The sequence below is a fragment of the Enhydra lutris genome, unplaced genomic scaffold (genome assembly GCF_002288905.1).
Source record: "Enhydra lutris kenyoni isolate GAN:26980312 unplaced genomic scaffold, ASM228890v2 scaffoldscaffold21, whole genome shotgun sequence".
NCBI lineage: Eukaryota > Metazoa > Chordata > Mammalia > Carnivora > Mustelidae > Enhydra > Enhydra lutris.
The window spans coordinates 36,552,766-36,566,338 of record NW_019154105.1 but is presented as its reverse complement, the minus strand read 5'-3'; the positions used below and the strand labels follow the sequence as shown (position 1 = coordinate 36,566,338).

The 13,573-nt window shown below is 40.8% G+C and overlaps 1 protein-coding gene across 1 annotated transcript in view; it reads right to left on the bottom strand.

Moving 5' to 3' along the window:
- Positions 1–13,573, bottom strand: part of LOC111148919 (transmembrane protein 156) — a 51,055-nt gene that overhangs the window by 2,108 nt on the left and 35,374 nt on the right. Inside the window, exon 6 of the mRNA XM_022505710.1 lies at positions 1,495–1,597. Coding sequence (XP_022361418.1) covers positions 1,495–1,597 — 103 coding nt within the window. The remainder of the gene's footprint in view (positions 1–1,494; positions 1,598–13,573) is intronic.

Sequence of the window (13,573 nt, the reverse complement as noted above, 5' to 3'; positions counted from 1 at the left end):
ACAAGTAGACAGAGAGGCAGGCAGAGAGAGAGAGGAGGAGGCAGGCTCCCCACTGAGCAGAAAGCCCGATGGGGGCTCGATCCCAGGACCCTGGGATCATGACCTGAGCCGAAGGCAGAGGCTTTAACCCACTGAGCCACCCAGGTGCCCCTGTGCTCTATTTTTTTTCCACCCTCTCTGGTACCCTGGGAGACCAATCCAAATGAACTGCCTCAATCCAGCTCCAGTGTCCCCCAGCTCTGCTTAGGTTTGACAATGGTGAGTACTAGCACATCGGGGAAAGGGAATAGCCAAAGTGAAGTACTCTTTTCGGGGCACTCACAGGCTGTTGTGTCACTTGACTAAAAGTCACAGTCCCTATCAGGTAGCCTCCCCACATATTCCATCAGTGTGTGTGAGTGTGTGTGTATGTGTGTGTGCGCCTGCCTCTGTCTTTCTCTCTGGGTTCCTTGCCCCTGTAGTCTTAGGGAGAGTAGCAGAGCCCCCCTATTACTAATTTTAGGGTGCTGTACTCTCCTTTTGGATTTTTCCACATCCTGACTTAATAGACCTTTTTAAAAACTCACCTCAAATGATTCCCTTTGAGTATACTATTAGTTTCCTTCCAGAGAAAGACAAATAGCATATGATTTCACTCATATGCGAACTTAAGAAACAGAACAAGCCAATGGGGGTGGGGGAGAAAAACCAAGAAACAGACTCTTAACTATAGAAAACAAGCATGGTTATGAGAGGGGAGGTGGATGAGGAGTTGGGGGAAATCAGTAATGGGGATTAAGGAGGGCACTTGTTGTGATGAGTCCCAGGTATTTTACTTAAGTTTTGAATCACTAAATTCTACACCTGAAACTGAAAAAAAAAATAAAGACGAGTAAATGATCTAGCCTATTGCCTCAAAGCACAATAAAAGGATATTGATAAATGCTAGTGTCTTCCCTCTTCCCTGCTGTAATTTTGATGCCCCCTACCATAGCTATCTATAGTGCCTTAACGTAATAGCTACTTAATAAATATGTGTTGAATGAATAAAAAATATTTCTAAGACACTTCTGACCACATGAAAATCAATACACATTAATTAGATCATCAGATGTTACATTTAGGGAAGTTCTTAATTTCAGTACTTGAGAGACCGTGGTTGTGCTTATAAATTCACATTCTCTCTTCTCTCCTGTTCAGAGTGAAACAATGATTGGCCTGCTGGCATTATGTACAGCCCAAGCCTAGGAAGCAGCCAAGGGATGAGCTGACATCTCAGGGGCACCTGCTGTTTAACAGACCAAGAGCTTTGTTTATTGGTCCTTCCTGGACCTTGGAAGAAATCATGAGTTTATTTCATGTCATCTAATTCATACAAACTGCTTTTGCAGCTCATCACTTTTTGTCTCCAGCACCCAGATAGACATGAAGGTTGGGATGAACTGTACCTCCTTGGACCCTTCACATTTATAATGAACAAAGGCCAATCATCAGTAAAGCTGAATCATCACTCACCGTGTATACCGATCTTGCGGCTGCACCGTGGAAGAAACTTCCAGTTCCGGTATTGGAGGAAGCCCTTTCTTGATCTGAGTCAAGGGCAGCCTCTGCTTGGTCTCTGTTTGTTAAGAAGGAGAGCTGTTTAGTTGATAGCAGTGCAAAAACAGATACATTTTCCAGTGTACTAAGAGAACCATGCCCTCCATCTAGCAAGGATATTGGCAATTTCCATCACTCACTAAATCGCCTGCTTACAACTGGGACACCATTAACCCATTTCTCTTGACTCTGTTTCTTTCATTTCTCCTCTCCTCCCCACTTCCCAAGCATGAGACCGAGACCCGAGGCATGGATAAGGAGGAGCACAGTAGAGAAAAACATTTTTTTACATACAATGTCAAGCAGAAAGAAAAGAACTTTTGTAGGGAAAACGGACTGCAAACATTTCCTTCTTTGCATTTTGTTAAAATAGGTCCCTAAGAACTTTTATTAATACCATCGTTGATTTCAGGGACAATTTTACCAAGAAGCCAAATCCCAAATCAGAGGAATTCTAATCTTTCCTACTTTTCTAGGACTATGTGACTTCAAATCCTTCTAATATTATCTGCAGCTGACTTCAAGGTAGGAGATAAAATTTCAGGCCCATGGCATATGGTATCTTTTTCATTCCGCTGAGATCTAGGGCCTTGCTTTTCCAGTTTTTATATTGAAACTTGAGTTTTACATAATACATGTGGTTTTTGCTTCGCAGATGTCTCTACTTTTTATACAAAGCCCTGGACATAAATGGAAATGAGGTGACCTATAATTTTAAGAGAAGTTTGAGCAGCTGCTTCTTACGAAGACAAATCAAAAGGGAAGATTTAAGTGTAATTAAGAATATGATGCTTATCAAAGAAATTTTTTTAATTTTTTAAAATTTCTACAAGCATAAAAAAAAGAATATCATCCTTCTTATTCATGAAGGTGACTAAACACTGGTATAGATTACCAAGGTAGAAATACTGTCAAACCATCTCTTGGAGTTATATTCTTTAAATTAGAAAAAAATTTAATAAGAAAGATTTATTTTTTGGACTTCATTTTCTGAATAAGGGATACATTCACAAGATTAAAATTTTATAAACTATGAAGGGATATTCAGCAAAATGTCTCCCTCTTACCCCATTTCCTACAGACAACTGCTTTCTACACACATCACATAATTCTTTCCCTTCTCTCCTTCTTTTGCTACAGGCAACCAAGGTTTTTAGATTTTTGTGGATAGATATATAGATGATAGATAGATAGATAGATAGAGATAGATAGATGATAGATTTATATACTTATATGTACATATGCTATTTTTGTTTTTCTTTACACAATTGGTACCATACTATACATATGTATGTATATTTAATGATCTAGGAGAACTTTCCCCATAAATGCTCCCTCATTCTTTTTTACAATTTCCTGGTGTTCCATAGTATGGATGTATCATCCTGTCTTCAAACACCCTCCTATTAGATTGTGTCTAATCCCATATTGTAAACACATTAGCAATAAACATTGCACACATGTCATTTCTCTCCTATGTAAGTAATCCATAGGAGAAATTCCTAGAAATAGGATTGCTGCCTCAAAGGGCTTATGCATGTGTAACTTTGATAGTTATTGCTAAATTACATATCATAGAAATTGTACCACTTCAGCCTCCCAGTTTACCTTGGCAAAGTGCGAGAATGTGGAGGGCTATCGCCCCCTGCTACGGAGTATGATGTCAAACTTCTGGATTTTTACCAGTCTGTTAGATGAAAACAGCATTTCAGTGTAGCTTTACTTTGCATTTCCACCTGCATGTGAGCTCAGTGAGAACAGAGGTCTCTCTTTGTCTCATTGCTGTGTCTCCTATACCCAGAAGGCCAATACTAGTGGCACATAGTGGACATCAAAAGAAAAATTCTCTCTTTTGAGAGAATTTATCATGAATGAAACTGAGCAAGCTTTCTTATGTCAAAGAGCCATTTGTATTTCCATTTCTATGAACAGTCCATTTATATCCTTTATCCGTTTGTCTACTGGGTTATGGTCTTCTCTCCATCAATTATTAGAACTTCTTTATTTACTAGGAAAGGCTGCTTATCATATGTGATGAATTGTAAACAATGTTTCCCTAATGGTTTTTACTGTGTACATTCTTTTTCACGTAGTCAAATTTATCAGCCTTTTGACTGAGTTTTGTGTCATGCATAGAAAGCCCTACAGTTATAAATTAATTCTACAGTTGTTTCTTCTATGACTTTTATGGTCTCATGTTTATGTTAAAATTACAGATCCATCTGAAATTTACCCTAGTATTAGTGGGAACTCTGGATTAAGGAAATCTTCTTTCCTACATGGTTACTCATTTGTCACAATACCATTCATTCAGTAATCCTTCTCTTTCCTGCTGATTAGACATGAGACACTCGTCATTTACTCAAGTCCTAAACTTTCTAATTTTTTATTAGATATATATTTTTTATTTATTATATATTTTTTAATATTTTATTTATTTATTTGACAGAGAGAGAGAGATCACAAGTAGGCAGATAGGCGGGCAGAGACGGGGTTGGGGGGGAGCAGGCTCTCCGCCGAGCAGAGAGCCTGATGTGGGGCTTAATTCCAGGACCCTGAGATCATGACCTGAGCCGAAGGCTGAGGCTTAACCCACTGAGCCACCCAGGTGCCCCTAGATATATATTTTTTAAAGATTTATTTATTTATTTATTTATTTGGGAGCACAAGCAGGAGGGACAGAGGGGGAGAGAATCTTTTTTTTTTTCTTTATGTTCAATTAGCCACTGTATAGCCCATCATTAGTTTTTTATGTAGTGTTCAGTGATTCATTAGAAGGAGACTCCATGCTGAGCAGGGGAGCTAGACACAGGGCTTGGTCCAGGGCTCAGTCCCACAAGGTCCCTCAAGGTCCCCTTGAGATCGTGACCTGAGCCAAAATCCAGAGTTGGACACTTAACTGACAGCACCACCGAGGCACCTTTCATTAGATATTTTTATCTACCTAAGTACCTATACCATGGGGGAACAGATACTTCTCTTTATTTTTCTATGTCAATTTGTTTCCTGGCTATTACTGACAACTTATTTTTCATCGGGGTATGAAAATGACTTTGTTTATGATTTAGGAAGAACCAGTAACTTTTTATATTCATCTTTCCATTCCAGAGCCTGATATACCATTTTGCTGTTGTTCAAGTCATTTTTATGTCTCTTGGGAGCATTTTTCTGAAGTTTCCTTCAGAAAGAGCTTGTACAGTTCTTTATATTAATTTTATTCTGAGTTATTTTATCTTGCTATGGTTGTTTTGAATGCAGCCATATCTTCTAACTGGTTGTTATTTAAAGGTATGAATGCTCTTGATTTTTTTTGTCTTAATTTCATACCTTGTCCCTTACTGAATTTTATTTTTAAAGAATTTTTTTAGAGGATTTTCTTAAATTTTCCAGGTGCACAAAAAGTGATCATTTGGCCCTTCCAGTGTGTTAACCAGGCATCCCTGTCTCTTGCCTAATTGTGTTGACCAGTACTGCTAGGACAATGGTAGATAAATTGTCAGCTGTAAACGCCCTTGATAGTCCCCGGCTTTACAGACATGTTTTTAGCGCTTCCCTGGTAAGTATGATTCTGGGTCTTTGTTTGAGACAGATGTATTTTATCATGTGAAGGCAGAACCTAGTTATCTGATTTTTATTGGGGGTTTTGGGAAGGATGGGCCTTATAGTTTGTCAAGTGCATTTTTAGGATGTGTAGAGATAACCAAAGAAATTTTCCCTTTGATCTATTAATATGAGTGACATTAATAAATATGGTGTTCCTATATTCTTGGAACTGTTCTTATATTCTTGGAATAATCTTCTCTTGATCATAGTAGGAGTTGTATGTGTCTGTATATATACATACATTTTTGAAACTCTGCTACTACTGGATTTTTTTGCTAATATTTGTTCACGATTTTTGCATAGATATGAATAAGGTCACTCAGTGATTTCACTTTAGACACAATCTTTCTTAGTTTTAAATGTTATTAACATTTCTTTTACAATGGAATTAGAAAACATCCTTTTTTCCTTCTTTTCTATGGTCAATGACAGTTTAAATACCACTAGAAATAGCAGTTTTTTGGAGATTGGTAAAAATGCCCCTATGAAATGTTCTTTCTGTAACATTTTGAGGGATAACTGACAAATTTTCTATTTCTTCTATGATAATTGTTTTGTTTAGATTTTCTATTTCTTCTGGTATCGGGTTTTGGAAAATTTTCCAGAAAATTATCGATCTTAATTAGAGATATTAAAAAGTAGCTACTACTCTTTAAGGGGCAGGAATAGCTGACTTTTGGGAACTATTTCCACAAACACTGAGGACCCTTCCATTCCTACGGAAATGCTAAAATAATCACCAAAGCTAGAATTTCTTCTTACAGAGAATTTATCCTTCTAAGCTTTCCTGACTGGTTAGGCAATGATGAAAAAATGACACCAATCTCTACCTAGACAAAAGCTCTTGTCTCCTTGCTTTCCTCCTCACAGTCCCATTGCGCTGGGTCCCCTCAACATTTTTTATTTTTACCTTATTGTCAGTAAGTACAAATCACATCTATGAGGCTAGTTCTGTCATCCTTATTCGTCTCACACTGGAAGTTCCTAGGAACCTGTGATTTTTATTCTTCTAAATCTGTGCTTCTCGGAGGGTGGGTGTAGTAGGCAAAACTCACAGAGAGCTCCCCATTCCCTCCAAGCTTCTCACACCCTGGTGGAATATTCCCTGTAGTCCCCAACCCTTGAGCATGGGCAGGACCATGAATGGGATTTCCTTCCTGTGATTGGGTTACATTATATGGCAAAGATGAGATTTTCGCAGGTGTATTTAACATTCCAAATCAGTTGATGTTGAGTCATGAAAAAGAGACCATTCAGGGTATGCCCGACCTAATGAGGTAAAAGCCTTTACAAAAAAGACCGGGCCCTCCCAGATGTTAGAGAGGATCTCCTGTGGGGCTTCAAAGAACCAAACTGCCAAGCTACAAACTATCTGGAAAAGCCAGGTAGCCGGAGTCCATAGGTGGCCCCTGGGGCCTGCGTCAACTTCTGGTGGACAGAGGGCAAGCCAGGGCCCTTAGGATACAACCTCAAAGCAATTAATTCTGCCAACAACCTAGAAGAGCTTAGGAGTAGCCTCCAAATGAGAACACAGGTCAGCTCGCATCTTGACTTTAGTCTTGTGAGACCCTGAGATGAGGCAAAGCTGTGCTCAGTTTTCTGGCTCACAGAAACTGAAATAACAAAGGTGTGTTATTTTCAGCCATGAAATTTGTGGTACTTTGTCACACAATAATAGAAAACAATTAAAGCCATCAATGGACCCTTGGACTGCACAACATAAGAAGCTGAATTTAAAATGTAGGTTCTAGAACCCTGTCCCAAATCTACTGAATTATAATCTCCCTTGAAAATGGTCCAGGAGCGTAAAATTCTATAGACATCCCAGTCCATTCTCATGCACATTAAGCCTTCAGAATGAACTAGCCACGCAGATAATTGCTTAGACAATTTTTGACAAAGTGTCTTATCATGTCCAGAATTTGAGATCTGGAGACAGTTCTTTTTAGAGCTAAAATATCAAAAGAACCGATTCACGAAATTAAATAATTACCAAAGAAAATTAGCAGTGCTCTTCTGGTCAGAAAGCTAAACTGCTCATCATTTGCTAATTCATTTGGTTTGCTGATGTTGTATAATATGGTATAACCATAATTTACTACAGAAAGCTGTTATCTGTCAAAATGATGGCTAGTCCAAAATAACTCTCTAGTGGTACATTATATTCTGCTTCTCCTAGTATCCAAGGACATGTAACTTATATGCTAATAGGAAAACTTCTGAAAAATTGATAAAAAGGCAAAAAGGTGGGATATATGTCATTTTAATGCCTTCTTCAGAATAGCTTAGATGGGTGGGATAGTTTTCTAGTTCTACACTGGGAAATAGAATTTGTTTCAAATAATATTAATTCACCAGCATTAGCTAAGGCAGCAGAAGCAGTCAGGAATGTTTTAAAACTTCACAGAAGTCTATTCATGAATTTGTCAAAGGTTGGAAAGAAACATTTCTTTGACTTTCTTTCAGGAACCTCAGAAGAGACTAAAAAATTAAAAAGAACCTCAGGATGAGTTTTGACCTGGCTGAATCTGGTGAACAAAATAAATTTCCAGCAGTAGAAACTTTGATTAAAAATAAAACCCCATGACTTGTGTCCTTGAATAAATTCCCGTCACAATGCCCATGACATGGTCCAGATTGCCCTCTGATATTTCTTTTTCTTTTCTTCTTCTTCTTCTTCTCCCTCTTCTTCTTCTTCTTCTTCTTCTTCTTCTTCTTCTTCTTCTTCTTCTTCTTGTATCTCTACCACTGTTCAAAAGTGTTTTATATCTATGACATTTGGCAGCTAACCTCAATTCATCCTTCCAAAGTAATTCTTGATTCCCACTGAGTCACGGAAACTTGAAGGTGTTTTTTTCCCTTTGTTCCTGATGATTTTCATGTCAAAGAGGCATCTCCCACAGTGAAGATACATCTAAAACCTCCTCATTCTGGCCAGGATCTCTTGGTTGCTTGGAGAATTTGCCCCATCAATTTTTTATATTTGTATTTCCCAGACTACTTGCTCAGCTCTACTTGGTTATGGAATTGGAAAGTCAAAACTGCTAGAAACGAAAACAGAAGAGGAAGTGGTAAACAGGGCTAGATATCCATACTACGTGTAATCCTCTGTGACCTCTCTTTCCCCCATGGTGAATTTACCCAATTTTGCTGTAATTGTTTCTTTGTCCACCTCCCTGTGTACAAAGACTGTATTTCATGCACACTATATTCCCCAGAACCAACCTCAGAGCGTGACACATAATAAGTAAAAATACATGTTGAATGACTGAAAGAATGCCATCTAATTTCTTCTGCCTCATTTTTCTCAACAAAAGTGTATGGGTACAAGCAGTACAAGGTCAACTCTGGGGTGCCACCTAGGAATTTGGGGGTAAGACAAAGAAGATTGCCTCAGAGGGTTGGTCTATACAACCAACTCATAATCACGACAGAAACGTGCAAAGTTATCTTCAGAAATCGTTCCCAGGTCAAAGCCTATTAAGTGTGGAAAATGCTGTGTGAAGTGAGCCAATCAGGCTACCCCTAAAATGGGGAAGAAGGCTTTCCAAGCTGTGTTGGCCTTTAAGACTTTTAAGACCTTTAAGTCTTTAAGACCTCCCCAACAGGCCTTGGCAGTGATTTGACTTCCCATAGGGTTTTGTCGAAGCAGAGAGGGCACATGTGTTAGCTATTGGAAGTGTTTTGGTCCATATTTTCTCTCAACTGTATTGTTTTCCGCTCTTATAAACCTGTCTTGTGAGCTGGATCACACAGTGGATCTTTTTTTGGTGAGCCACCATTGCTGGAGCCTGAGCCCTCAGGCCTGAAGGAAGGCCGCAAGTGGGGTCTAGTCACCAACAGGTCACCCTGGTATTGCCTTGTGGGTGGAGTGGCCAGGCCACCTCCCCTAGCAGGGCCCTGGCCTCTCTTTAAAGATCTTTAGAGGTGGCTCCATAGCTCAGGGGTTAGAGCACTGGTCTTGTAAAGATCTTTAGAGGTTTTAGGTCTTTAAAGGTTCAGCAGCGACACCTAAACTTCCTCGTGACCTCAGCAAAACTCTTCAGCAAAGCTCTGGGGCTGCCTCGAAGCTACAAGGAAGAAACTAAAGGTAAGGGTAACTGAGGTAATTAAGGGGTATTTTGATGTACTTTGAAAAAATAGAAAGCCCTATCAAGTGCAAAACAGAGCATTTTTCCAAGCTCCTTTTTAACCCCGCTTGAGGAGTCTGCTTGAAATTGGGGAGAACCCAAGTATGCACTCAGCAGGGCTGGGCTATGGCTGGCTGGCCTCGGAAATGGGGACCTCGGCCCTTCCTTCCTCTCCCTGTACTTGGGGAGGTTGAGCCACAACTCCGCGGGGATAATGGTGATAATGTCTACACTGTTGCCCACAAAGTACTTGCTTTCCTTACGAGAGCTACTCCAGAAATGAAGGGATTCACGTTAATCTTCACAGATTACTGCAGTCAAGATGGATAAGGACGTTTTCAGATGGTTTGGTGATTCTTACTCAGTTCTCTAATTTGGCTCCCAAAAACCCTCCAGTCTTCTTTCTTCTTACTGCCCTAGGAATGCAGAACTTCCACACTGCTAGGCATCATTCCGACCTTTGCATGGCACAAAAACCTGGGCCCTTTTGTGCAAGCCCAAGATAGCTAGTTGCTTTTCGGGGCTAATAGAACCAATTATGGTAGCTTAAAATAGATTGCCATTATTCAAGGAGCCAACTTTCTACTACGTTGGGAGCGCCATCCGTTATTGTTAACAGTGATCCTAAAATGCTCAGCTGTTCCCAATCTGGCCAGTGTGAAAATTAAATGAGGATGGGAAAGCACATGACTGCAAAATTACCTAGAATTAACAGCTAAGGAGAACCGACAGCCGCCAATATTCCAAGCCATTGTTGCAGCTCCCAGCACATTCACACTGCGGGGATCCTCAGCACTCCAAGGAATGAAGCTGATGAAGGGTTTAAAAGTTATAATTTAGAGGGAAAAAGGGTTTTGAAGGGTCTTTGTAAGACAGCAGCGGCCATTCTTTCCACATAGTCAATGTCAAGTTGTATTTACTTCACAAATATTTATTAGATACCTGTTCTGTGCCCTCAAAGGCACGAGGCTATGCGCTGGGGAGGCAGTGATCAATATTACCAGGTAGAGGCCCTGATCTCAAGGAGCTAAGTGGCTCATGGGAGCCATGTCGACCAAATAATAACACACATTGTGGTGCATAGACAATGGATTTTGGAGCACGGAAAAAAAATTAAATATAAAAAAGTTTAAAAATAAAAAAATAACAACACACATATATAATAAAACAGTAGTGACAACCGGCACAGAGAGAGGTGTGTGGTCTTACGAGGATGTGTGAGAAGGGGACTTGACCTAGTCTAGGAAGTCCAATAGGATTTCCCTGAGAAGGGTCAGTCGAGCTAAGATCAGAAGTGAGGTTCGGGGTGAACTAAACAAAGGCAGGGTGGGAGGAGGGGAGGTTGGCTGGGAGGGGAAAGGCAGGCAGGCTGGTCCAGGCAGGGAGAAGATGTCAATCTGTACGTGTTTTATCATCAAGTTTTCCTGACCTAGCACAAAAAGTTAGCTCATAAACACATTCAATGGATGAGTTAGAATAAATCGTCCTATTCTGCCTATAGATTCTTCCAACTTAAGAAATTCTTCCTGCACCGAGAGTCACCCTCTGCATTCTGTTCTGTAATCAAGCAGATGGCGCCAACCTTTACTGTTTTATGAACCCAAATCCGTACTCTAAGAGTCATAAATATTATAGTTAAGCAAGTAAAAATTAAATTTCCATGTTACTTTGCTTGGTCATGGGACATCTGGCATGAGTAATTTATCTTCGCTTCTGTTGGAAATCGAAACCAGCTTAGTCTTTATTATGCTGGCCATAAACATGTCGCAAATTACGATTTTTACTTTGCCATTAGTTATATTTTGGGGTAAGGCAAATTACTGGGTCATCTACTTCCTTTTGGCATTTAGTAATTCTCTTTCACAATAAAAATCCATTTCTCTTGCTTCACGGTCCCTAAGAACCCACCCACATTAACTACAAAAAAACCATTTCACTACTGCTAAATGTTACTCTGAGGGTGACTCACACTGTCACACAGCAGCTCCTACAACCTTCCAGAGCATTGAGAAAATGTTTCATCTCGATTTAGTGTTAACTGTAAAAGAACAAGGTGAGTTTTGATCTGTGGCTTGAACCACCACAAGTAAACTCCCCAGTTCACCACAGCCCGTAAGCTGTGTGCCAGAAAGCCCGCTGGACAGAACTAAGTTTGAACCCCCACTCTGCCAGGAACTGGCTGTGGGTCAGTCACTGAAAGTCTCTTAGCATCAGAAAAAAAGCGAGATTCTTGTGAAAAGAAATAAAATGTCCGTGAAAGTTACTTAATGAATGCGTATAATTTAATTAGGTTTCCGTTTTCCAAAGGCAATGGGGTGGAGTAGAATATCCTTAACTAGGACACCAGTTCCATGAAAGCAGAGACCGTGCTGGTCCGGGCCACTGTCTCAACATCAATGCTTAGCATGATGCCCGGCCCTGAGTTGGGAGTTCAACTGATTTTGGTTGAGTCGTTGAAGGTTGAAGAATTTCAAGTTTTCAAGATTTTTCATTTTCTTTTTTTTATAATCTTTTTTTTTAAGATTTTATTTATTTATTTGACAGAGAAGGATCACAAGTAGGCAGAGAGGCAGGTGCAGGGGGTGGGGGGGAAGCAGGCTCCCCACTGAGCAGAGAACCTGATATGGGGCTCGATCTCAGGACCCTGGGATCATGACCTGAGCCGAAGGCAGAGACTTAACCCACTGAGCCACCCAGGCGCCCCAAGATTTTTCATTTTCGTGTTCATTTTCCAACCTCTGAATGCTTAACATCCCTGGTGTTTCTAGTTACCTACTGGTTTTCCAATAGGCTTCCTTTTGGCCAAACCAGCCAAGTTGATTTCTGTGGTTTGCATCCAGTGATCAGGGTCCTGGTCCACTGCTCCTGCCCCTGACTTTGGTGTCCCGATATGAACCAACCTTTTAAACACTGTTTCCAGAGATACATTTCAAATGGACGTTTGCATAGCTCTCCAAATCTCTTCTTCAGGATGGTCAACATGTTCCACTATTCTTTGGCATCCTTGGCAATTCTCTAGAGTTGCATAGTCTTTAATGAAGTCGGATTACAATCCCATTCATCACTCTCTGGTTCTTTCCCAAACCCCAAACTAACTTTCTTGCTCATCTGCTCTTTTTGACTCTACCCTCATTTCCTCTTAGGCTTTGTGTGATTTAATAAGCTTTTATTGTGCACAAACTACGAGCCAGGTATAATGGCAAGGACAAGGATCCAAAGCTGAGTGAGAGAGTCATCACCTGCATGAAGATAACAGTCGATGGAATAAAACGTAAAGTCGATTCACACCAAGACAGGCAACAGAAGCCATCACGCCTCAAAGCAAGGAAGGAGATACTGGAGACCTATTACGGCTTTGGGATTTGACGCTTTGTGACACGGCATTCTGCAGCCAAGAGATGCCTTCCTCTGCCCGTGTTCACTGTGCTCCAGGACATGGGGCCAGGGGCTTGCCAAGCTCGCTTTATTTCTCTGTCGTCCTTTTGAGGTTGTGAATCTATCTACCTCCATGTGTACACCAATACTTCCTTTTTTTTTTTTTTTAAGATTTTATTTATTTGACAGACAGAGATCACAAGTAGGCGGAGAGGCAGGGGGAAGCAGGCTCCCTGCCAAGCAGAGAGCCCGAGTCGGGGCTCGATCCCAGGACCCTGGGATCATGACCCGAGCAAAGGCAGAGGCTTTAACCCACTGAGCCACCCAGGTGCCCTGCAAACACTTCCTTTGTCATACATGAACAACCGGAAAGACCTTCTGGAACGTACAGCTTGAGACAACAGCGAGCTGCCCCGCCGAACGTGACCGTGGTCACTGCTCCCTCGAACTGTTATTTTGTACTTGTGTCCCTGCTCCACAGAGAACAACACTGGCATGTTTTTTCCCCCTACATTCTCACCACTGCCTAGAATCCATCATGACAAAGAGAGGCCTTAAAAACGGCACTCGAGGGAGACATTATTTCCTTCCCATTTCTCTCTCAGAAAGAGCAAGTTATAATACGAGGGTGGGGGGAATTGCATTTAGGTTAAAGGATCGTAAATAACAAGAAAGATTCTGCTTCTTCCCACCCCACCCCACCCCCAAAGATGCTAAGCCTTGAAAGGACTCTTGATTTTTTAAAAAAAAGGGTCACCACCCCTTGGCTCGCTCTAAACATTAATATTATATACCTGGTAATAAAGCCAGAGGATTTTTAGTGAGAGCTATTAAAAGGAGCGGGTGGCCGAGACCGTTTCCTCTGGTGAATGAAAATCAGAGGCTCA